General features: G+C 36.6%; 1 protein-coding gene across 4 annotated transcripts in view; it reads left to right on the forward strand.

Moving 5' to 3' along the window:
- The window catches only part of LOC125277427 (CUB and sushi domain-containing protein 1-like), a 750,178-nt gene that overhangs the window by 671,821 nt on the left and 51,212 nt on the right, over positions 1–27,145 (forward strand). For all 4 annotated transcript variants that reach the window (XM_048205771.1, XM_048205772.1, XM_048205773.1 and 1 more), the window contains 14 exons: positions 827–945; positions 1,064–1,133; positions 1,245–1,361; positions 6,735–6,944; positions 10,109–10,297; positions 11,518–11,695; positions 12,845–12,990; positions 13,502–13,582; positions 13,676–13,789; positions 14,811–14,999; positions 15,790–15,936; positions 17,890–18,078; positions 22,163–22,348; positions 25,797–25,991. In XM_048205771.1, coding sequence (XP_048061728.1) covers positions 827–945; positions 1,064–1,133; positions 1,245–1,361; positions 6,735–6,944; positions 10,109–10,297; positions 11,518–11,695; positions 12,845–12,990; positions 13,502–13,582; positions 13,676–13,789; positions 14,811–14,999; positions 15,790–15,936; positions 17,890–18,078; positions 22,163–22,348; positions 25,797–25,991 — 2,130 coding nt within the window. The remainder of the gene's footprint in view (positions 1–826; positions 946–1,063; positions 1,134–1,244; positions 1,362–6,734; positions 6,945–10,108; positions 10,298–11,517; positions 11,696–12,844; positions 12,991–13,501; positions 13,583–13,675; positions 13,790–14,810; positions 15,000–15,789; positions 15,937–17,889; positions 18,079–22,162; positions 22,349–25,796; positions 25,992–27,145) is intronic.

A 27,145-nucleotide genomic window follows, 5' to 3' on the forward strand; every position in this document is an offset into this window, starting at 1 on the left:
TTTTTTTCCACAAATCACACCCTATATATATATATATATATATATATATATATATATATATATATATATATATATATATATATATAACTTTTGTTAATTTAAATAAAATGAAATATTTAAAAGATTATAGATTTTATTTCAGCTAGTTATCAAGGTAAAATTTCTCTTTTCCATTGATGTGCTAAAATAACTAAAACCTGAAGTAAAAATTAATAATTATACTGACATATTTTTAAAAAGGACAATAAACACAACATGAGAAATTCAGCTTCAGCATTACTATGCAAGATGACCATGAAACATCATCTTGCTTTCAGATCTAATTGACCTTGTTTCTTAACGTATTATTATTAATGTATTGTTATTTTAGTTTATTATTAGTTTTAGTGACCACCAAAGATCACAAAAACAATTTTCTATTTTAATCTTTTTGTTTGTAGACATATTTCTGCAGTATAACTTAATCACAAATGAACATTCAGTGAGTGTTGTTTACAAAAAAACAGAAAAAAAGCATACCACTGTGATAAAGCCACCCATCGTGTGGCATATCTCAACAAGAGAAATGCAGAAAGCACGCTCTCATGAACCACACCACAGCCGTTGCCATGGCAACATCTTGCAGAGTCTATTATGGTGGCAAATTTATGTACTGAAATCGAGTGGATAAAAGACAGTATCAAATTACAATGAGCACATGCGTTCAAATGACACTATAGGACACTATAGACACTATAGGACACTATTTATCCATTTTGAGAGCTCTGGTATAATATCCAGAATCTGTATTAAGAACCTGTCTCCATGCCTTCTCTGATCCATTTAGCTGTGGGACTGACTACCTGCCCGGAACCCGTGATCCCAGCCAATGGCATCAAGAATGGCGACAGGTACATGGTGAATGAGGTTGTGTCGTTCAGCTGTGAGCCAGGATACATGCTTCAGGTAGGGTGCTGATTATCCACAGCCCTGAGACACAAATACAATATACCTCACCTGCGCACCGGTAGAAAAGGGCAATCATGTGATAGAAAAGGGTACCACATGATCTCTTGCTTTCCAGGGACATTCGCACATAACGTGTATGCCAGGAACCGTGCGCCGCTGGAATTACCCCCCTCCACTCTGTATTGGTATGTCTTTCCATTCTAATCAGATGGCTCATTTTCTGAGCCATATGGCTTTTTCATAGTTTTTAATTTCCAAACACTTTTGGCTTTCTTTTTTATGTCTTGTGTTTTTAGCAAAGTGTGGCGGGAGTCTGTACGATATGAGCAACGTGGTCCTGAGCCCGGGTTTCCCTGGGAACTACCCTGGAAACTTGGACTGCACCTGGAGAATCGTGCTTCCCATTGGATACGGTGAGTGTGCGGAGAGCTGCTACTGAATCAGCTGTCTGGAGATTACAACTTCAAACGGTTTCTCCCAAGAAGTTTTGTCCTCTTCATTTTGTACACTGCAGTATGCTGGTGCATTATGACCAGCACTGATGGGAAACTAACTTATATAGTGAAATTAAATCGGCCATATTTATTTTTTTAATGGACTTACCTGATCATGTTGTGAATGAATAATAAACATAAAATTGTCACAATTCTTCATCAAAATGTAAAAAAATACCTCCACTTCTGATGCTAATTTAATTTTTGGATGAAATCACAATTTCTATTCTCTCCTCATTCTCGTACGTAACACCAACTTTTCTTGATCCGATCAATTTCAACTTATAAAATCAAATCCTTCTCTGTGTTTGTCTGGTTTCACTCAGAAATGCATCACAATACAGGATTGAAAACAGCATTTAATCCATCCATCTGTTCTCCAAAACCTTATCCTCTGTAGGGTACAGAATTTCATGCTGACTTTACGTTTTTCAGTAGCATGAGGGCTGCAAAATGGGCACGTTTTTCCTCCAACAAGAAAATCAGATTTTAGCTAATTGGTTTATTTTAATGAATTGTTAAAGAAAAAAGTTAGAGATTTTAAGGGACCTTACATAATATTTTATGTCTTTGTTTTGTCAGGAAATAATAGTTAAAATGTCAATATTTGATTTAAGCTTGCTGTTGTTTGAAATCAGAACTCACACACAATTTATTTTGACAGCGTTCATGAGTTTGTTTACTCTGTAATGAAACATGAATTGAATGTGACAATTGCGTAAGAATGTTTTCTGAACGTTACACATAGAAATTCACTCGTGTTTCATGAAAGACACCCATTGACTAAGCTAAGCAGACTCATGCATCTGATATTTACCAAAAAAAAAAAGATCCCTAAAAGCAGACAGCATCGTGCTGAATACCGACAGACACAAAGTGATACTTCCTTTCCATTTGACGTTCTGACACTTGACACAAGAGTGTTATTTGGTTTCATTTATTGGAATTTTTAAGATGTTGTTTGAGACTTTGGCATTCGACACAACTCTCTGAAGTCATTTAGTCGTAGCCCATTTGCTCTCTCCCGCCTCACAGTTCAAATGAGTTGAGAACAAAGGAACCATTCCAGATGTTAACAAGGTAATTGCATGTCATTTAAAAAAGCCATTCACACTTATCCTGGAGCACAACTATTTCTTCTCAACCCCCTCTAACTTGGAAGAAAACAATGTAACATTGAGATATCCAAAAGCAATTTTCTGCCTTATCAAGCAGCCGCTGCACAAACAAGAGCAAGAACCATCATGTTTGTGCTGTGTAGCAAAAATGCATTAGCTTTCACTGTTAACAGGCTACAATCATTTGAATAAGACACACAGATGGCTTTGTGGGTGCTGATTATAGCTTTTAGGACATTCTGAATAGGTAGAGTTAAGTGCAGTTAGGGGATAGCACTGCATCAGAATGACAATAAAGCTAATCTTTAAAAGAGCTGCCCTAGGCATCTCGGAGCGACACATGCTTTCAGTGAAAACGGCTGACTTGTTTGATTCTTCTGTTGTCGTATTATCCAACTATCTTCTTTTATGTACAAATATTAAGTTCAAATCATCTAGTTGAAGACAAAGACCGAATAATTGTTGAAGATGCGGTGAAGTTAATGGTGCGTAATTGTAAAATTTCACACTGGAGTATTCCTCATGCTTTTTCCTGTCGGCTTGTAAAAAAAAAAAAAAAAGTGACATAAAAAATTTGACAAGCAACCACAAAACTGTTTCAAATTACCTTCTGATATAAAAAGGAATAAGCAAGGGAAAAAATACATGCAGCCTAACACCGTGTCTACACAGATGTGAGCAGCACGACGCGTCAAAATATAATATAACCCATTATAATCAGTGATATTGTGTACACTGGATGTGGCACAACGCAACAAATTCCCGACAGTAAACGGATTCCCTGTTCTGTTTCTGACATAGTCCGAGTGCTTTGTCACGTTCAAAAGTCATGTCTGGTGTAGACACAGTGTAAAGCACTATAAACTATAGGTGAATTCCAGAACATTGAGGTGCAATTGTTAAATATTAAAGGGGTGGTTCAATGTTTTTTTTCTAGGCTTGATTGTGTTTTTGGGGCGCAGTTTAACATGTCTTAATGCTTTGTTTTTTTGAAAACGCTGTATTTTTCATATATTTTAGCTTTATTCTACACCTCTGTTTCCACTGTCATATGAACGGCTCGTTTGACTTCCTGCTTCTATTAAGCCACTCCCTCCGAAATATGCAATGTGCTCAGATTGGTTAGCGGGCCCAGTGTAATCCAGAGCCATCGTGATTCGCTGAAGCGTCCGGAAACGCCACGGCCCTTACTATTTGTTAACGGTTACGTGGGCTTCGGTTATATTGTATGCTCAATTTGATTATATTGCTGTATCAAATTGAGCCCGAATCAGACCCAGATGAACAGCAATCGGGGCTTTTAAAGGACGTTTAAGAATGGAATTTAATTTAGTATTTGTGTCAAAGTGTTAAGATGCTGTCACTGCTGTTTGTTAGCTTTCAATATACAGTTTTATCCTGATTAAAGCTTTACTGTAGCCGAATACATGACTAAGTAGTCGCACTTTTGTAAAGGTAGCGTTTAATTTATAGCATGAACAACTGTTTGTCTATGAATATAGATGTTTGTTGGTGTTTGTTAGAAGTATGCACTATAATACAGCTAACTGGCTAGCGAAGCAAAAACAAGTTGCTCTTTGTATATGTCCTTGATGCAACCAAACAATAGCAACAGAACTATACGTTTAAAAGACATGTTCAAACAATAAAACGTACTTACAGTTTGAAGCCAATAAACAGCAAGTGGGAACTGCTCCATCTTTCAGTAAAAGCCTAGCTTTGTGCAAATCCAGCATTGAACTCGTGTAGATTCTGGAAGCTGTCTTCAGCATCGCATCCTGTGTAGAAAATACCAAAGATTACAATGGGTTCTATTATCTTTTGACGCGCCGCGCCGCTCGCATCCAGTTTACACAACTCTTCCTCTTTCATTATGCTGCATGACGTGGCCTCGCCCACTTTGTTGCATGTTTCCGGGGGCGTGTTTTGCAGGGTTTATGATGTCACCAACCCGGGAAGAAGCTTCTTGTAGTCCAAACCGGTCGTTTTTGTAGGCATTTAACTGCCATAACTTTAAAAGACAATATCTCCGTTTGCATTGAACTTTCAGCGCTGTAACTTTGCAGATACTGTTTATGCTCAAGCAGCAACATTACACACTAACTAAAGTTAAAAAAAGTGAAATCGCATTGAACCACCCCTTTAAATAAAATAATTGGTTACATTTTATAATAAGGTTCATTAGTTAACATTATTTATCTACTTTAGTTAACATGAACTAATAATAAACTGCGCTTCTACAGCATTTATTAATCTTTGTTGTCTTTGTTAATTTCAATATTTAGTAATACGTTATTAAAATCTTGTTAATGTTAGTTAATGCACTGTGAACTAACATGAACAAACAATGAACAACTGTATTTTCATTAACTAACATTAAGGAAGATTAGTAAATAAAGTAACAAATGTATTGTTCATGGTCAGTTCATGTTAGTTAATACATTAATGTTTAACTAATGAACCTTATTGTAAAGTGTCACCAAATAATTATATAAAAAAATACTGCAAAACAAAAACAAACAAAAACAACAAAAACATTGTAACCATTCCTCAGTATCTTGAAGTGGAAAATTCTAGTGATGGTATACCCCCTTGTTTGCATATTGACCGTGTAGGAGGATATATGGCTGGTTATTGTTGGCTACCTCATGATTCCATATGTATCAACATGAATTTGTCGACTCATGATACATCACAAAGAATTTTGTCCAGGCCTTTCACTTTTCAAAATTCTTCTAGATAGTCAACTGTCAAATTAATGCCTCAAAATGAGCTAAATATTGTATATACTATATCAGACTATAATGTTGATATGTCACATTTCAGTCATAAAAGAGTCTTACCAATTGTCAAACTCAAGCAAAGCTTATGTTTTAAGATTGAATGGAGAGAGAAAGTAAAACTGTTTGACTTTCTGGAGCTGCGACAGAGTAGAGTACCATCAGTTTATGAGAGATGTTGTATGCAAGAATAATTCCTGGCACTGTGAACAGCACAACGCATAAGCACCGTGGTGCTGTGACACTTAAGAACTGTCAGGCAGGTTAGTGGTACAATAGATAAAGGGTAGTACACAAAAAAAAAAAAAAAAACGTCATCAGTTATTTACCCTCACGTCATTCCAAATCCATAAGCTGTTAGTTCATTACATTGAAACTCCATGCAACTAAAACGGAAGAGTTTCATGAAGACATAATAAACATAACCTGTATGATGAATTGAGTTTAATCGATTAATTAAGAGTCTTCTAAAGAGATGCTAAGAGGTCACTTTATATGCTGATTTTATTTAGTCATTTATTAATATATAAACATTAATCAGAGCACATACATATAGCACATGAAATATGGTAAAGGGAAGATCAAAAGTGCTTGCTTGACATGCAAGAACAAACCTTATTGGCTGTGTCAAATAAGCACGTTTTAACTATGAAAAAGCCTAAATTATATACAGTAAAACGATCATGTCTTTTAACACGTTTTGAAATGTCAAAGTTCAGATTTCATAGAAAATATATTCATTTGTATTTCGAAGATAAACAAAAGTCTTATAGATTTGAAATGACATGAGGGAGAGTAAATAACGACACAGTTTTAATTTTTAGGTGACTATCCCTTTAATACTAGAACTAATTTGTAATGGAAATATTTTATTAAACGATTCACTTGTGCTCTCAAACAATTGGTCCTGCATTTTTAAAACTAAACATGAAAAATGCAACAATACATTTCTTATTTATACTTTCAAATAATAAATTTTTTATGAGTTGAAATAAATATGGTTTTATAGATAGGTGGCTACATAGATTCTGATGTGTGAAATGTCTCTGGAGTCTGTAGAATAAAGATCAGTTTGTTAGTAAAATGTTTGTTTTCTTCCTGCTTTCCAGCAATGAATCACAGTTCACAGGAAGCCAATTACTGAGCAAACACGATTGTTAAGGGTTTTTTTTTCCTTTTTTTTCCCACACATATGAACGTGAGGTAAAAACAATTCGAGATTCACCAATTAACAGCATCTCAGAGCAGCAGAAGCAGCAGGTCTGTACAGGCCAGTCAGAGTTAATGGTTAAAAAAGCCTGTCACTTTAAAGACATTCCTTATGTAGATTATGCACATAACACACAGCCTGTTTGACACTGTGAACGTCTAACATATGACCTCTCACTCCACAGGTGCGCACATCCAATTTCTCAACTTCACCTCTGAGGATAACCACGATTTTTTAGAGGTTCGCAATGGGCCGCACCACAGCAGCTCTCTGATTGGACAGTTCAGCGGAAGCCAGCTGCCGCCCCCTCTGCTGAGCAGCACTCACGAAACAGTCATCCACTTCTACAGTGACCACTCCGAAAACAGACAGGGCTTTAAACTCACTTACCAAGGTGGGTGACTTCCATTTGCATACTGCACTCTCTTGTCTTGCAGACATTGGCCGTCCTTGATTTTGTATTGGCCCTTCATGTGGGAGTGACGGCCTTTTACCAGGATCATTGGAAATATCTAAAGATTCACTTCCTTTGAGATCACTGGGAGGACACTCCATTATGACAGCTGGGGTCTTGAAAGCATTTCAAAATCAATAAGATGGTGCATTTGGATGTGCACTTGGATTCCACTCGATATAAATAACTCACCATTGTCTGGTCTCCTCGCTTGTAGGTCAAACAGTTCGTCTCTCTCTTTTTCTTATCCACTCTAGTCTGAGTTGAAAAGAGCCAGGCACAGCCTTGATCTGTGCTGCCAGACGGGCTTTTGCGGGCGGGAATACTGATGCCATGTTTTGATACACAAACAATGATGCAGGATGAAAGAATATGATTATACAGCTGTTGATCATAAGCAGTGCACTTGAAATGCTGCCTGGAGATTTTTCGTATGCTAGTTTGACAAGCTTTCTGCTTCTTTACTGAACTAGTGACAATGTGCAGATTAGCAGCTCGTTTGTTGTGTGTACGTTTGTCATAAATGCCTTGAAACATTATTTTAGTCTCGATATACAGGTGCTGGTCATATAATTAGAATATCATCAAAAAGTTGATTTATTTCACTAATTCCATTCAAAAAGTGAAACTTGTATATTATATTCATTCATTACACACAGACTGATATATTTCAAATGTTTATTTCTTTTAATTTTGATGATTGCCTTTTGCCTGAATTACTGCAGCAATACGGCGTGGCATGGAGTCGATCAGTCTGTTGCACTGTTCAGGTGTTATGAGACCCCAGGTTGCTCTGATAGTGGCCTTCAGCTCTTCTGCATTGTTGGGTCTGGCATGTCGCATCTTCCTCTTCACAATACCCCATAGATTTTCTATGGGGTTAAGGTCAAGCGAGTTTGCTGGCCAATTAAGAACAGGGATTCCATGGTCCTTAAACCAGGTACTGGTAGCTTTGGCACTGTGTGCAGGTGCCAAGTCCTGTTGGAAAATGAAATCTGCATCTCCATAAAGTTGGTCAGCAGCAGGAAGCATGAAGTGCTTCTTGGTATACGGCTGCGTTGACCTTGGACCTCAGAAAACACAGTGGACCAACACCAGCAGATGACATGGCACCCCAAACCATCACTGACTGTGGAAACTTTACACTGGACCTCAAGCAACGTGGATTGTGTGCCTCTCCTCTCTTCCTCCAGACTCTAGGACTCTGAAAGGAAATGCAAAATTTACTTTCATCAGAGAACATAACTTTGGACCACTCAGCAGCAGTCCATTCCTTTTTGTCTTTAGCCCAGGCGAGACGCTTCTGACGCTGTTTGTTGTTCTAGAGTGGCTTGACACAAGGAATGCGACAGCTGAAACCCATGTCTTGCATAAGTCTGTGCGTAGTGGTTCTTGAAGCACTGACTCCAGCTGCAGTCCACTCTTTCTGAATCTCCCCCACATTTTTGAATGGGTTTTGTTTCACAATCCTCTCCAGGGTGCAGTTATCCCTATTGCTTGTACACTTTTTTCTACCACATTTTTTCCTTCCCTCTCTATTAATGTGCTTGGACACAGAGCTCTGTGAACAGCCAGCCTCTTTTGCAATGACCTTTTGTGTCTTGCCCTCCTTGTGCAAGGTGTCAGTGGTCGTCTTTTGGACAATTGTCAAGTCAGCAGTCTTCCCCATGATTGTGTAGCCTACAGAACTAGACTGAGAGACCATTTAAAGGCCTTTGCAGGTGTTTTGAGTTAATTAGCTGATTAGAGTGTGGCACCAGGTGTCTTCAATGTTGAACCTTTTCACAATATTCTAATTTTCTGAGATACTGAATTTGGGATTTTCCTTAGTTGTCAGTTATAATCATCAAAATTAAAAGAAATAAACATTTGAAATATATCAGTCTGTGTGTAATGAATGAATATAATATACAAGTTTCACTTTTTGAATGGAATTAGTGAAATAAATCAACTTTTTGATGATATTCTAATTATATGACCAGCACCTGTATATCTCACTTATCTTAACCCTATAAATCTTGACATATACAGTTGCAAGAAAAAGTATGTGAACCACTTGCAGAATCTGTGAAAATGTGAATAATTTTAACAAAATAAAGGAGATAATACAAAATGCATGTTTTTACTCTCCTGAGTAAGATATTTTACATAAAAGATTTACATATAATCCGCAAGACAAAAAAAATAGCTGAATTTATTCAAATAACCCCATTCATAAGTATGTGAACCACTGATTCTCAATACTGTGTGTGGTTACCTGGATGATCTACGACTGTTTGTTTGTTTTGTGATGGTTCTTCATGAGTCTCTTGTTTGTTTTGAACAGTTAAACTGAGCTCTGTTCTTCAGAAAAATCCTCCAGGTCCTGCAGATTTTTCAGTTTTCCACCATCTTTTGGATATTTTAACCCTTTACAGCAGTGACTGAATGATTTTGAGATCCGTCTTTTCACACTGAGGATAATTGAGGGACTGTTTGAATGTTTGAACCTTTTTTAATAGTTGTGTTTGAGTCCCTCAATTGTCCTCTGTGTGAAAAGACGGATTAAACTAGGATCAGAAAGTTGAGTAGTTGGTACATAATTTTATAACTTTGATATTTACTTTAAGAATCTTTGTAAACATAACAAACAATTCCAAAAAAAAAATAAAAAATGCTTATAAATTTAAGCTTTGAGTACTATTATAAATTTATTTTTTTATTCTTGCTTGAAATAACTTATTCAATATAGAAATTACATTTTTTTCTGTAGTATTCACTTCACAACAGAATAATTTTTATCAGTGTAAATAAAGAAAGAAATAAACAAATGCATCCAACAATGAAAGTTCTGTCATAAATTACTCACCTCCATATTGTTCCAAACCCATTTTATTGTCTTTTTTTCTATGACACATAAACATATTATTTTATGTTTCACAAAAGATAGTCACATTTGTTTGGAACAACAGGATTATGGGGAAGGAATGACAGAATTAAACAATTATTTTAATTATTTCAATTCTTTTAAGTGGGCTCACTAGTAAATATAATACTTCTACTTCCAGACATGCCTTTACAGATATTTATATGTTCTGTTCTGTTTTCTATGTTTGTTATTTTAGCATATGAATTACAAAACTGTCAAGACCCATATCCATTCCACAATGGATACATCATCAACAGCGATTTCAACGCAGGCCAATCCATAACATTTGAATGCTTCCCTGGATACGTGTTGGTCGGTCACCCTGTGCTAACATGCCAGCATGGAATCAACAGGAAGTGGAACCACCCCTTTCCTCGCTGTGAAGGTAAAGGAAAGGAAAGAAAGTAAAGAAATGTGTTCTTTTTCCTTCTATCCCTGTAAGCATTTAAGTTTCTCAAGTTGATTAGCACACTGTTATTTTTAGCCGCCTTTGTCCACACTTTGAAACAATAAGGATCAAAAATTCTCATACTTTTCAAGACTTACAAAGGTATTATCAGTACTCTCCCAAATGCCTTTTTAACTATGCTCTTTAACTGAAGTGTTACTACTTTGTATTACTAGTACAATAAAAGCCATTGTGTTTTAGAACCATCTTTAAAACAGACTTTGAAGACCTGAACAGTGGAGACATAGGCTACTGGGAGCTGTTCTAAATTGTAGCCTTGATGATTAGCGTGGGTAGTGTAGTGTGAAAGCCGACCTGTCTATTATCGATTAGTCGCTCAACTTGTTCCTCCCAGGCTTCCGTTTGCAGGGAATCTGAACTGCAAAGACTATTGGCCATTTTCTTTCTTTCTTTCTTTCTTTCTTTCTTTCTTTCTTTCTTTCTTTCTTTCTTTCTTTCTTTCTTTCTTTCTTTCTTTCTTTCTTTTTCTTTTGTAACTCTGTTATTGTGTTGTGAACTCTGTGCCAGTATCTTCTATCCATGTCCTTTAATGCAGCCTCAGGAATGTTTTGTTCTCTTCTTCAGTTTTCACTCATCTGCAATTGAAACAGTACTCTCAGCTATACCCTTGTGAAAAATAAATATACTAAAATGTATTTGAAATACATTTATTTTATGCTAAGTATACTACAAATACATTTAAATATTCATGTACTTAATATAAATAACCTGGCTAAAATTGTACCATTGTATACTAATTTGATATATTTAAATTCTGCTAAATTGGAACAACTAATTTTGTACTTATTGCACTTTAGTTATAGGGAAGTACTGCTGAGGTCCAACTAAAGATATACTTATAAGTATCTTATAAGGGCTTTTTTTAAAAATAGTGTTTGTATGTTGCTTTTGGTCCATTTTGGAGAATTATGAATTTTGTGGGCTGGTGGGTGGTGGTGGTTGGGGGAAGGGGATAACAGCATATGGGTTTTGAACAACATGAGGGTGAGTAAATAATGTCAGACTTTTCATTTTTGGGTGAGTTATTCCCCTAACATTCAGATTTTGCTGCATTCCCTGGTGTTTAATATTTGCTGTCATTCTGAAAGACAGATTACTAATGCAGTCATGGTTGAGTAATGTTTATTTGCACACAGCTCCCTGTGGCTACAACGTGACGGCTCCAAACGGCACCATTTTCTCTCCAGAGTACCCAAACGAGTACCCAGACTCTCAGGACTGCACTTGGCTCATCACCGTGCCTCATGGTCATGGAGTTTACATCAACTTCACCCTGCTCCAAACTGAGCCCGTGACTGACTATATCGCCGTCTGGTGAGCACAGCTCCATTTAACGAGTCGTTTGGCAAATATCAGACTGAGATGAGGACAAGGCAATTATTTAAGCTTGCAAACTATACTAATGCTGCTGTTGTTGTTGTACGTCAAGCAAATCGTTACGCAAATCAAGCTCCACTTTGTTTACAAATATTTGTAGTCTGTGGTCACTGTGCATAGCAATATTTCAAGAAAAGTTCAATTGTCTTTGAAGTTGTGAAGCTTTTCACACAAAGCATTGGGGTAATTCTCAGAAAGAAAGAAAAGAAAGAATGTATACAGACGTTTTAGATATTTAATTACAATAACAAATAAAGGTACAATATGTATGATTTTTGCACGACAATTCCCATGATTCTACGCTCCGTCACTGTGTCATCAAGCTACGTCTTTGTTATTGTTTTGAGTAAGCGACCTCTAGAGGTGAAAATTACTGTGCCTTTAATACTTTAATATGCCATTAACAATTATTAACCTGACATTAATACGGGGTATTAAGATGTTTTACTTTCTAAGTAATTACTGTGCTCTATATTATTGTAATGCAGTTTTTTAATACAACATTTTTTTTTTTTTAATTGCTAAACCAACCCACCAAATATATATATATATATATATATATATATATATATATATATATATATATGTGTGTGTGTGTGTGTGTGTGTGTGTGTGTGTGTGTGTGTGTGGCCTATATTTGACCTTTTTTCAAATATGGCCAGACATGTTTTCATAAATATTGACCCAATGATTTTTCATTTTAAACACCTTCATTTCTTTTACTAAAGTTACAGACATAAATGAATGTAAATCTTGCTTTGTTAATAATACCAGAACACAGAGTAGAATGTTGTAATTTCTCCTGAATAATCTGAAACGGTACTAAGTTGATTAAAATAATATGGAAATACACATCTTTGCCGCTTTAGAAGTCATTAAACAAGCAGACTAGTCTGTTAAGTCATCATTTTTGTTAAAGCTGGTCTGTAATGTAATGCTTTTATTCAAAAGTCAGCACAATCTCACTGTAACTTTGTAAGTAAATCAATTTTCGCAAACCACTTGGAATTTTGAGGCAATATTATGCTGTTTAATGGCAGGATCACAGGTTGTAATGTAATTTCAATGCATGTTTCCCTCTTCCAGGGACGGCCCAGAGCAAAGCTACCCGCAGCTGGGGATTTTCAGCGGCAACACAGCCCTCGAGTCAGCCTACAGCACTTTCAATCAGGTTCTTATCAAGTTCCACAGCGACTTCTCGACAAGTGGATTCTTTGTCCTCAATTTCCATGGTTAGTTTCTCCTTCAAATGAAAAATGTTGGCACAGAAGTGCAATGCATACCGTAAAGTGCGGCTCGAAATATATTTAAAGCATGGGATTCAACTTGTTTTTATACACTAAGGAGGCATGACTGCTCCTTCTGATGACATCACATTATTTCAGGAGATTAGAAGAGTCAAAAATAGAAGCTTCCTTTGGCCTCTTTGATATCAGTGTCAGCATGCAGGCATGTGTTGAACAGCATAGGAAAATCGGAGTGTGAAAATGAAACAGTCTTTCATCTAAACTTCCAACTTTCATTCCAGAACAAGTCTGGCATATTTGTGAGTTATAGACGGGTAGCTTAAATACAACTTTTGATTCTTGAGAGGGCTCTCAGTATGTCGATTCATAGAACGATTCATTGTCACATGTTGTATTTGTGATTTATACTCTAGGTGGGTTGCTTTGTGTCATGTCATGCTTACATAGGTGAATGAAAAGCCAAATTGCTTCAGAATTTCTTTTTTCATTTTCTTAGCTTATCGGCTCAAGAAATGCCCTCCTCCCCCTATGGTTGAACAAGCAGAGATATTATTGGAAGACCAGGACTATGAAATTGGTATGAACAGCAGGACAATTGTAAAAGAATATCAAAGACATGATGAAAAAAAAAATATTGAAAAATGTTGAATTCTTCTTACTGACCATGCAGGTGATATTGTGAGGTATCGATGCTTTCCTGGATTTACATTGGTTGGCAGCGATGAGGTTACCTGTAAGCTGAACTCTCACCTGCAATTTGAGGGACCACCACCAGCATGTGAAGGTCAGTAAAGAAAAGACTCACAAAACCTGTTGAAATATGTGAGTTATATATTTCACAATCAAAATAAATTATATTTAGCAGAAAAAAAAAATATATATATATATTTTTTTTTTTTAATTTGTTATATTCTTTTAACTTTATTTTTGCATTTTTAACTATTGAATGTAATGTAAAACTAATTATTCTGATTACTGTAATGTAATAATAATAATAATAAATTATTATTATAGACCGAATATTCGAATACAATATTTTTGAAAAATGATGGAAAAGTGATGCTGCATGAAGCCTAAAACTTTACAATCATTCTATATTTCCTGTTCCTCCAGGATATGAACATCTAGGTTTTTTTCCCCCTCCTTTTTTTCATGGTAATACAGAAATAAAGCACTATATTACAGTAATGAGCATCTTTTGAATAATGGTAATTGCAAAACACATCCAAAAGAGTGTACTTCACTTAAATAAGTTAAAGACGGTCGGGGATCAGCGATCGGAAATAATAAGGATGCTGAATCATTAGTGTTATTCTTGTAATCAAAGCTTGTAAAAAACATAATCCATTAAAAGATGGCACCGACGCACCAGAAGCAACATTGTTTTGTTGTATGGTAACAAATAGACAGTAGCCGACAGCTGTCTTGGGAGCAAGGGGAAAAAAGCATTCCAGTTATCCTTAGCAAAGCTTTCAGTTGTAAATTTGAGCCGTTTGGCTTGTCTGTACTTTCTGTACAATGCCATGAAGAAGCGATAGTTCTCCTAGTTTGTTTCCTCCACCCTCCCGCCCACAAGGCGGATTAACAAAAAGCTTCAACTCACTTTGTTGCTTCCTCAAACCAAGGCTCGCGGCCCCTGAGGTGAATGTAGGAGAAGCGCTGCGCATGTTAGAGAAAGTTTTTAAACTTTACTGTCTTTACTGGAATACTCTTGAGCTTGCATCTAGTGCTTTGTTAGTAGGATAACCACATTGCGATTTGCAATAATAACCATGATTCCTGTGAATGCTGTGTCTACCCTACAGCTCAGTGTCCTGCAAACGAGGAGCGATCTGCCTCCTCTGGTGTGATCCTGAGTCCGGGCTTCCCAAAAAACTACCCCAACTCCCAGACCTGCTCTTGGATCATCAGAGTGCAGCCTTCCTTCACCATCTCCATTTATGTGGAAATGTTCCAGAGCGAGAAGCAGTTTGACGAACTGGAGATTTTTGATGGTAGACTTTATTTATGTTTCCTCAGATGGAATGTTAATTCTTATTATCTATGCTTATCCTATGTATTGTTACTGGAGTGCAGCAAAACACACAATGTCCCCAATATTATATTATATTATATTATATTATATTATATTATATTATATTATATTATATTATATTATATTATTACAACAAATAGTAAAACAAAAACTACTATTTTTGGTAAGCTTTTTTACAATGTATTACAACTAATATGTTTTCAAGGCTCATTTGTGACACATTTGACCAATTCATTAAAAAGTAAATTCACACTATTAAAAATTGGCAAAAAGTCAAGCCAAAAACTGAGATGATAAAAACAAAAAAGGCTGCTTGATAATTAGGAGGCATGCTTAACAGGTGATCTGCATTTGACTCAACACTCAGTTTTGAGCATCAATTTGAGCGATCCAAGCACTTCTATACAGACTGGAGAAGTTTTAAGAAACAACACATTGCTCAAGCTTCATAAATATATATTTTTATTAGGTGTTAGTGGGATTGAAATTAATTGCTATTATTGTGTATGTCTGTTTTAGAGCATTTTTAGAGATCTTTAAGAAGCCAGCCAAGTGACAGGGATAAAAAGTTTTAATGTGAACTGGTACTAGGTGGAACTTGGATATGCTGTTTTGTTTGAAGTTGGTCCTTGGCTTAAAAAGTTGGCGAATTGCAGTTCCTTCTTAAGACCTCGTCTGTCTCGTTGCCCAACAGATTCATGGTTTGCAATATTTAGCTTTACTTGTTTTTGTGATGTTTTATTTACCAGGGCCATCTGGACAGAGTCCGTTGTTGGTGGCTTTGAGTGGGAACCACTCCACACAATTGAATTTCACTAGCAAGACAAACCAGCTTTACCTCAGATGGTCAACCGATCATGCAACTAGCAAGAAAGGCTTCAAAATACGCTACACAGGTTTGTTAAACATATTTAAAACCTTTCATATTTTACATTTTTAGGCATCCAGAAGTACTGTAGAGTCATTCTATACAACTTGAAAAGAAAAAAAAAAATCAAAGAAAGTACTTATTTAACAGAGAACCAGCAACACTTGTATAATGGAGAAATCAAAGAATCAAAAAATCTTTACTCTTATTTCTGATGAAGGCATGTGCCTTGATGAAGGTGTTGGTGAATAAAAGACAGACTTTTTCTCTAGCTCAATTTGTTTGATTCTTTGATTTATCTATTCCATATTTGACATGTCTAGACATCTTATTCAGGCTTTCATTTACAATTCTGTCTAGGTCGCCTGTTGGTACATTCAGTAGTATTTAGTAATGCGTGTGCTGGATTTATTCCTGACTTTTAGCCCTCCAAGGTTGTTGCTTTGGATCCAAATGGGTCAATAAGTGAGGAAGTCAGCCTTTTCTAAGTTAGCCCTCATTAGGCTAGAACCAGACACGTCCTACCTCCGGGGAGCCATTGGCAAGTCTGCTGTAATAGAGGTCAAAGATGCAGTAATGAATTTTGCTGAATAACTACCATGTCGTATTCTTCTGACCGACATTTCCACCAATGGCTAAACATGATATATGGGCCGCAAAGCCAGTGGCCATGATTACTTGGCATCTCTTCACCCGTTCCTCTGCCTCTCTGTCAATGTTTCTTGCTCCCTCTGTTCATTTCAGTTGATCTTTCTAACATGCTGTGCCCTATGCAGGCCCATTATTCCAGTGTGTTGCCACATGTTTCCTGTTTATTGGATTTTATCAAGAGCAGACAGAAAGAGAAACGACTACATTGCTCAGAGGGATTGTGTTTTTGAAATCCCCTGAGTGGCTACTGTGTATTTAGATTCTTGAGTTGAAATAATCACAGGATGTAGGTATCACTTTTTGATAAATGTAACACTTTTATCTCTACAAAACCTCTTTCAGAAGCAACTTCAAGCCCTCGTTGTTTTTCCCGCCTTTCTTAGTCTGTTGGGCTTTCGGAAATTAGAATTCAATGCCACATGAACGTTTTTTTACGCTAGGTCTGGTTAATCACTCACAGCTAAGTCTAGACCTCTCAGCAGAGTTGGTGTGATGATGCATTTGATTTGATCTGTCTGAAGTGAGATTAAGCTTTGACATCCCTCGAGCTTCTGCTTTAATTTTTATGATGGGTAAACTTGTATTTGTGTCACATCAAAAACAAGATCTAATGATCTTTTCATAACCATCAAGCTGCATTTTCCCATTCATTTAATCTCAGAATCAAACTTAAACACAGTTTTAAAGACTACATGAAATCAGAATTTGAGATGTATGGCTTTTAGTCCATATCATCTAAATTGTCAAGCCATGAAAATTTGGCAAAATAACTTATATCAGATCAATACATTTAAAACAAAAAAAATATGGATTACTCTTAAATATCAATTTCTGTCTAATAAAAAGCTTCTAGAGAAGTGGAGAACTGGTTTTGGTTCAGTACTCTGAATTTACATTGGCCCCACAGTACTAAAACTAAAAAAGAACGAATGTCCTAAAAATCAAACATTGATATTTTTTTTTATTTATTTATTTATTTATTTTTACATTTATCAAGCTACCAATTTAGGACAGTAAACACATTGTGGTTGGCACATACCATGTTCATCCGCTTTCCATTTGAATCCATGTTCAGGGTTGCAAAGATTCCATGTGTAGTTTAGGTGATGGTTTTTGAATGTCACTCACTGAAGGGATAAAAATAATATTCCCACACACAAAAATCCACTGAAAGGTTGATCAAGGCCATGATTAGATCTTTATTATAGGACGTGTGATGCATGTTTTAACAAAATTTTTCAAGATTTCAATTGGTCAAAAGTGACGCTGACTGAAGAATCACCCTTAACATCATACTGTAATGAACTGTGATTGTTGTCGCCTCCTGCAGCTGCATACTGCAGTGTGAATGATCCACCCAAGAATGGAGGAGTCATCAATAGGGCGAGAGACCGGCCAGGCAGCAGACTCCAGTATTACTGCAACGCTGGCTATAGGCTCGTGGGTCACAGAAACGCCACATGCCGACTCCATCCCAATGGGCTTTACCAGTGGGACAATCCAGCTCCACTATGCCAAGGTAATTCACACTATTCAGAGACATTCACTGACTCAGTCCTCTTATTCAAATGTCTGGGAATTGCCTTGAAAAGGCAACCTGCCTCCTCGCGTATGACAAAATGTGTCATTCTGCGGGGCGCTCAAAGCACCTCCGCACGCCTCGACGAGAAGCCGCTTTTATTCCATTAAACACTTCCGTCGAGGACTGTGCAATGAGATCACGAGTGTCCTTTGTCCCAATGTCATAATGGGTGACTCTTCAGTCACGCTAAGACTAAGACAGAAATGTAATTGAATGCGTTTGATGTGTCATGGGTTCTCTTAATTTCATTGTTCATGCTTCCCTCTCTGCTCCTTGCTCTTTTATTGAGGTGCTAATTTTATCCTTCAGCCCACGTGGCGTTTTGTCTGCCCTTTCTCCTTTCGCACTGAGCCCTCGCGTCTTCTGTTCCAGAGCATTGTCAAAGAAAATGGTCTCTTTTGGAGGATTTCTGTGTGTTCATTAGCAAGACGAGTCATCTTTAGATCAGACGTGTATGTGCATATAAATAGTGAGCCAATGAACTGTATGTAGGTCTAATTGTTCCAGGTTTATTTGTGCAGGTTTAAGGCAGGTTATATAAGACGATTATAAGAATACTGCACTTTCCATGAGTAATGTAGGGCCTAACATTTTTAAAAAAATCTTTTTTTGAAAAACAGTTTTTCTCTCTTTCTCTGTGAAAGGAGAGTGGTTGTATGGAACTTGTTTCCTCCACTGAATTACAAATAAAAAAAGGTAATTGTGACATTTTATCTTGCAATTCTGACTTTTAATTGAATGATATAAACTCGCAGTTGCATGTTATAATGTCAGAATTTTGTGATAAAAAAAGTTGCAACTGTTTGTTATAAAGTCAGAATTGTGAGATATAAACTCGCAATTCTGAGAAAAAAGGTCAGACTTTATAACTTTCAATTGCAAGTTTATATCTCGCAAATCTGACTTTGTAACTCAATTCTGAGAAAAAAGTCAGAATTGTGAGTAGGGATGGGACGATACGATCTCCTGATTCAATAGTATCCCGATTGGGTGCCGATTCGATATGTATTGCAATTTTTTTCTTTTTTTTTTTTTTTTTTTTTAAACAATTGCGATTCTACAAGTATTGCGATTCGATATTGCTATTGAATTGAGATTTTCCCTTTTTTTAACACTAGACCATGGGAAACAGTTGAATCATACACTTATACGGACTGTACATGATATATAAGATGAGTCATATTTACAAAAACAATTAATCACGTTTCTGCCACCTAGTGGTGAAACAATGTAACTGATAGTTGTTATTCGACACATTATTTATTCAAAAGGTGATTTACTCTATTTTGATCGCTGCTGTAGACATCAGTGTTTGAACTATAAACTTTTATCCCAGAACTTATATGATAATTTGAACTATTGTATCACAGAAATAATGATACTATGAGGTTAAAAAGAATGTTTATGAAGCTGCTCCACACACATAACAATTACTCTCTCTGGTTCAGCAGCAGCGCAATTTGAATATTGCGATATGATTTTGTCAAAGGTTTATTAGACAGATGAATAATTGTTGTAATTTATGAATAAGATCGCGTGGGTGTTTGAATTGATATTAATCGTGCAGCTCTGCAGTCTTATACTCTCTCTCTCTCAACATTGATATCTGACGCAAAGCGTATATGAGTAACGCGAAGGCCTTTCAATGCGTTCGTTTGACTTAGTGTTGCGTTTTTCATTCATTTAAGCGCGTGTAATCTCATCGCTTTCTTGCATATCTTGATAGGGCTATTAGGTTGCGTAACACTCATAGATAACACATTATGCCCTGTTTGAACAAAAGTGGGTAACTTCTTTCCTCCTCGTGTAAATGCAAGGGCTAAAATAAAGCAATATAATTTGAATTAATATCAATACTGGAGTAAAAAAAAAATCAATTAAAAATTGTAAACAAAAAATTGTGATAGTTAGGTGAAACATTTTTTTTTTGTCCCAGCCCTAATCATGAGATAAAAAGTCGCAATTATCTTTTAAGTTGTTTTATTCCATGGGAGAAACAAGCCTCGGTAGGTTGAGCTTGTCTCAAATAGTGAGCACTACAATTTTTGCAGGCTTGCACCCTGTGGGATGTTGAATTAAATTAAAAACATTAAATCAAATATAGTTATTCTATTTATAGGCAGTGCAGTATGTCATACTGTATATATTTCATGAAAGTTTGCTAATAGTTATTGTTATCTACCACCCAATGCTTTTTTTTTTTTTTTTATTATTATTATTATTATTTACTTTATTGTATAGGACAAAAAAATGAGATAGATGGGCCATACAGTCAGGATATCAAAACTGCATCCCTGTTAGCAAACAGCTCTTATGCTGTATGTCATGAGCAGGTGTGCTACCCAGTCTGCCACGGGTCAGAGCATTCTAGTAAATGCAAAGCTGCTCCTGACTGTTGCCCAAAAACATTTCCCAGGCCTGTTAAATTAGCATCTTTTAAGGACCTTTCACAAAGACCCCAGCCAAAGTTTCTATACATTCAACAGCAGAAAGAAGGAATCTCATTACACTTAATCACACAAAGGTAAATGACACTATTCCAAGGACTGGAGGTCACAGCACTAATATCCTTTTACCATTGCACAGAGCTCTGAATAGGCCCCATTTGTAATGAAGGGCATCTAGAATGGGCGCTAATTAAGGCCAATAATTTCTTTAAGTGGTGGGAGCAATGCATGCAGTCTGCCAGCGGGTCAAACAGAGGTAGAGGAGGGCTCAGGGCCTGCTTTTTATTCAGGATGTGATCATTTTCAAAAGGAAGAGATTTAATTGGTCTCATTGGTTTTCTCTGAATGGTTGCTTGTGTGTGTCTGTTGTAGTTTTAAAGACCTTTTTTTTTCTTGCTAAAAAGAGTCAATTTCATATATGAATGGTTGCATGTAATAGAGGTCTGCTACACGACCCGAGACCAACAGGACCGGACAATCCGTCAGGTTTTAAGCCGGGTTCAGGTCAGTTTTTCTGGTGACTTTTCAATAAGGTCCCATTAGTTAACATCAGTTAATGCATTACAACTAACAATAAGCAATATGTTTGTTATAGTATTTGTTCATCTTTTTTTATGTTAGTGCAAAAAAATACAGCTGTTAGTTCATGTAAGCTCAGGATCATTAAATAATATTAAAAGATTAACTTTTGATTTTAATAATGTATTAGTAAATGTTGAATTTAACATAAAATTACTAAATGGTTTAGAAGTATGCACCCCCCCCCCCCACGCACACACACCCACACCCACCCCATTGTTAATCATGTTAACATATGGAACCTTATTCTAAAATGTTTTTCCACATATATAGAATCAGATTTCCATCAGGTTTGTAATCATTACAATTTATGGTTTTACTATCTTCAAGTGTTCCTGCAAACCCCCTACTTCCAAGTTTGTGATTCGTTAGTACGATGCCACGCATTCAGATCGGAAAAATAATATGGTCATTTTTAAAATATATTTTACATTTATTTCTGTATTCATTTTCTATCACATATTGATGCATGGTATCTAACAAAAAACATTGTGAATGCTAACCGTTAAATGTGAGTGATCAACTTTACATTTTATCACTCACCATGTCTTCTGTTTCAGCTTTTCACTTCACACTTCCACATTATAAAAAATCTACAAAACTATATAAAAAGCATACAAGAAAGAAAGAAACAAAACAAAACAAGGATATTCAAATTCAGAATGTATCATTTTTAAAAAGAAAAAAAAAAAGAAAACGAATGTAAATCAAATGGAGAGTGGTATATTTGGCCCATCTTGACCAGTACTGTTCCAATTTATTTGACTGCAGTGTTTAAGAAATTATTTTTGCGGGACTTCCTGTGTTTTGTTCTGCTCATGTAATGCTTGCAGTAGTGCATGTAGGCAGCAAACAGCAAAACAAGTCACTAGGTATTGAAAGAATCTAAATATAATCTTGCTGAGTGGGTATTTTTATATACATTACTAACTGTTATATAAATACACCGTATAGCATATATTATGCATACAATGCTGTTTGTTTCTGATTGGCAGCTGTATCTTGCGGAGTGCCAGAGTCTCCTGCTAACGGATCGTTCCACGGCTTCCAGTACACGGTGGGCAGTAAAGTGCAGTATCAGTGTGAGGAGGGATACAGGCCCGACGCAAGCAGCCTGCTCACCGCCGTCTGCCTGGAGGATGGCACCTGGAGCAACGTGGCACATCCTTCCCGCTGTTTACGTGAGCAAATCAAGACCTCTGTTTCTATGCCAACAGCATGTTAAAATCTACTGCCTCATTGAACCGCCGCAGTCAGACGCTTTCTCGCTCGTTTCCCCCTCTGAGAGTATTGTAGGGCAGGTAATTGGCAAAATTAACAATAATGACTTGATTTTTTGTGGTTTGGCAACTCAAACAAGACAAATGGTATGATGTGGCATCTCCCTCCTCTCACCTGAATTACCATTAGCCCACAAAGCCGACCAAAGAGCCCACAGCCAAATAACCGTGTATTATGCATTCAGAGGTCATCATCGACAGGAAGGAGAAAGGATGAGGCTTCTGCCCTGCTACACAACACTATGTCAAGGTGTTCTTTCATTCTAAAGCTTTCAGATGATAGTATGACACATCCACGGTGTCTGAGACTAGCTGTAAGCTACAGATCTCGAGCTGTATCTTTTGTTTAAAATTATCTAAACAAGTGCGAGCTGAGGGATGTGAAGCCTTTGTCATGTAGAACATGGAGAGGGAACATAATGTGAGAGAGAAAGTGAGGGAAAGATGTTTTGGTCTACTTAAGATCTTGTTTAGTATACCTGACCTAGCTTGCAGTCTTTTTCCCCCTTCAAAATTAGATGCGCCCGCACCAAATTAAGCTTCCTTTGAATCTGAGCTATGCACTGTGCTGTTCAATCAAAGGACCATCTGTTCCATGCTGGCTCCAATATTGTTACTCTGAAACCTTATGTTTTCACTTCAGTTTTCATCCACCTTTATATAAATACACATTCAAGACAAATTCACATCAATAACATTTGAATGTGTTAACGAAATTAAAAGAAAGCCAAGCCTAGGTTGACTTACAAAGAGCAAAAACGTGTTCAAAAGTTATTTTTGTTTGAACGGTCCAACATACTCAACCAGTGGTGTGAGTTTGAGGCTGGACGACCCCCTTTTTTTAGAACAACAGATAATGGGAAGTGTGTAATTTCACCCAAAATTTACAAACTATCTTTAATATATGACACAGTAGCTTACAGAGTTTACATGGACCCTAATAATCCTTTTGTAATGGGACTAGTTGCACAGTCGGAAATTAAAAAGTCACATGTTACTACGTCAGTCAGAATGAGCTGGCTAAATCTGACTGAAATTTCATAAGGGTGGTTTAAACCTTTTCTAATTATTTATTATTATTATCTATATTATTATTTCTCTAATAATTCCCGGATTTTGCCGTGTTCGCACCGCAGGATCTAGGAACGATTTTAGTTCTAGGAACTCCTTTTGGGGGAACTAAATTAGCTTCTACTTCATAGTAGGGTCTAAACCAGCTCTATAGGAACTATCAGTTATGTCAGTGTACGTTGATTGGTCAAACGCATGTCAAACACCGGCACCCGACATTTTTAAAAAGCTGTGTAAACATATTTACTTCACAAAAATGGAAAACAGCGAAAACGGCATTTACCTGTTGTCTGCAGGGTTGTGTTCTTTTCTCTGCCTCGATACTTAAAGTTGTCATAAGTGATTTCGTCTCTTAGCCCCACTTTTTGCTCTTTCAGTCACGTGCGTTTACATTCCATCTCCGTTATCACGAAACCCACGACACACAACAAACAGCTCCAATCATGGCATCCTCCATTCACTGGTTTTAGCGTTTGTAAATGCCGTGTTTAAATACACCGCTGTCGGCCGCTTCACAGTTCCTATTCACAGTGTGAATGCAACCATGTCCCAGAGGAGAAATTAGTTCCCGGGAACTTAGTTCCAAGAACTATTCGGTGCGAAAGCCCCTGTAGTGTCAAAAAGTTCTAAGTTCTAAAATTCTCATTCCACTTATCATCTGTGATGTGCTGCAGGACAATGTCATCTCAGCAATCCTTTCTTCGGCCTCTCATCCACAGTCGCCTTGTTTTGGGCACGGGAAGAGGCGTTTTTAATGCTTGATACATATGAGAAGAAAGGCACAAAGCTTAATGTGCTCGTCGTCTCCTAATCAAGACCTGAAATAGATATATATGAAGTCTGCTTTTTAAAACAAAGAAAAGAAGTGATGGCAAGATTATGGTTAGTATGCGGCAACAGCAGGAAACTCATGCATATTTGTTAGGGGTGTAATGATACACTCATGTCACAATTCGATACAAATTGCGATACTGAACTCACGATACTAATCATGGATTTTTCAGCCAAAATAAAAAAGAGAGGTTATTACTTTATTATTATTAAAATTATTTTATTATTATCAGGACCTACAAATATTTCCCCATTGCATTATTGCACATTATATTCAACATTATATATATAGTAGTTTATTGTAGTAATGTCACTGAAACTCCATAAACTTTTTTTTTTTTTTTTTTCCTCACCCAGTACTGGCGTGTACTGCCTCTCCCTCTATTAATGCACCATACTTATAATAATAAACAATCCATAATGCTTTGAATAATCATACTACTTAGTTATTCAAGTAACTAAAATGATTGTGATTTCACTTTGAGGAGTTCTGGCAGCGCGTGTGCTTCAGGTGATCAATGCAATCATCACAGAATCATCACAGAAAAGAAATCAATCACAATTGCAAGAAAGCATGTCAAAATGACTATTCTCAAACTGTAAATGGTTAGCTCATCCAAAAATTTAAATTCTGCATTTACTCACTCATGTTGTTTCCGTGTATCACGCAAGCATTTGAATGTCCGAGCATACTACAGTATGCACGTTGTTGTATATCTGTTCATCATATAAAGCCATCGTGACATGGATTTGGATTAGAACACTCGATTGATTATTTTTATGATGCCTTTATGGCATTTTTTTTAATCTTTTAAGTTTTAGAGTAATGGACTTTAAATGGAGGGACAGAAAACTCTCAGGTTTCATAAAAAAATATCATCTTTTGTGTTTGGAAGTTGAACGAAAACCTTATAGGTTTGGAACGACTTGAGGGTGAGTACATGATGATAGAATTTACATTTTTGTGTGAATTATACCTTATAAATACAGTAAGCTGAGTCTTGGATAAAATCTATTTCTTACATCAACAATACATATCGTCACATTTTTAAATCGTGATATCTCGATATAACGGTGTATTGTTACACCCCTAATATTCAGTATACTTGTGGCATAAACACACACATCAACCTGATCACTTTATTTAGCGTTCATGTAAACACCATGTTCAGATTCCTCAATCGGAATGATTTCATGATTCAAATTTCATTAAATTAAATTCAATTAAAGTGACATTTTAGTTTAATATAATTTCCGGCATCTAAAGAAGCCTTTATATCAAAACTTTTTTTTAGGTCATGATAAACATAAATTCAGAGTGCATCCAAACTTTTCACTGGTATTGTATGTCTATCCCATAAATCCTGTAAGCTCTAGTTATTCCTTTTCCAGGACCTACAAGGTCATGGTTTTCCATTAATGTTTTTTTTTGCCTTCTGTCCTGCAGCGGTTCAGTGCCCTAACATTGAGAGCATGCTCTCAGAACACATGGTGTGGCGTCTCATCTCGGGTTCGCTGAATGAGTTTGGCGCACGAATAATGTTGAGCTGCTCCTCCGGCTACTATCTAGGGGGCAGGAGGACCATCAAGTGCTTAGCTAATGCAACATGGGAAGGGCTGGAGGAGAAGTCCACCTGCAAGAGTAAGAATGCTTTTACTCAAACACAACATGTACATTTACAGAGAGCGATGCATTTTATGATCCTTTTTTCTTAGCTGTATAAATCATCATCCACTTTCATTGTATGGAAAAAAGAAGCTCTGTCTATCATCTTTTGTGTTTCACAGAAGAAAGAAAATCACATGAAAGTGCATAATTGTTGATAACATTTCCATTTTGGGCTGAACTATTCCTTTAAGAAGACCCCACAAAAAAGCACAATTGAATTCCAAATTCTACTCTTGGGATTTCACGAAAAGATCAGTTTGTTAATTACCAAACAGCGTCCATTGTGAGCTAATGAAACAAATTCATTAGGGTAGCTAATATGTCTGAAATCTGGCCGCTCTCTATACCACATCTCGTTTATTTCTCCACTGATCCAAGCGTAATCCTCTGGATTTAGCATGCACGCACAAGACGTCATCCACTGCTTAGTCAGTTCTGATCGTGGCCCGGTTTCCACCACGGGGATAGGCTATGTAAACAGTATCATGGTGATTAAGTCTTCGGTGAAAAATGCTTTAACTAATTCGAGGTCAGAGAGCAAATGTAAATATTCTAATCAGAGGCAGCTTAATTTTTAATGTGTTTACGCAACATGGTGAGTACGTTGTTAATGAAAGGAACAGATGCAAACAGCTGGGGCTTAAATTGTAATTTGACTTCTTAGTATGTTGTAAAAATAAATGTGTGTGGGTTGTATGACTAGTCCATGCACCTAAAAATTCATTAATTCTGTTTGCTAAGGCAACCATCACTATTACTACTGCTCACACTCAGGGTTATTGGATTTGAACAAACCCCTAACCCTACATATGAAACTAAGTTCTCATGTAATTAATCCTGCCCTGTTTGAGCTGTGGACATGAATAAAATCTCAAATCGTGCTTGTGATTGTTGAAGAGAGACATTAAGTGATCAGAAACACTCAGAAACACCTTAGCAACCGTATACCGAAGTATAACTCCCTAAAACCATGGTAAAAGTTATACATGGCCAATCTCCACTCATATTTCCTTTAGAAAAGGTAAGAATCTAGTTCATTTCATCTTTATGAAAATAAAACACGCTAACACTAAGTTTTATATAACATCTGTTTAACCTATAACATGAAAGTAAGGTTAATAATATAA

The sequence above is a fragment of the Megalobrama amblycephala genome, linkage group LG10 (genome assembly GCF_018812025.1).
Source record: "Megalobrama amblycephala isolate DHTTF-2021 linkage group LG10, ASM1881202v1, whole genome shotgun sequence".
NCBI classification, from domain to species: domain Eukaryota; kingdom Metazoa; phylum Chordata; class Actinopteri; order Cypriniformes; family Xenocyprididae; genus Megalobrama; species Megalobrama amblycephala.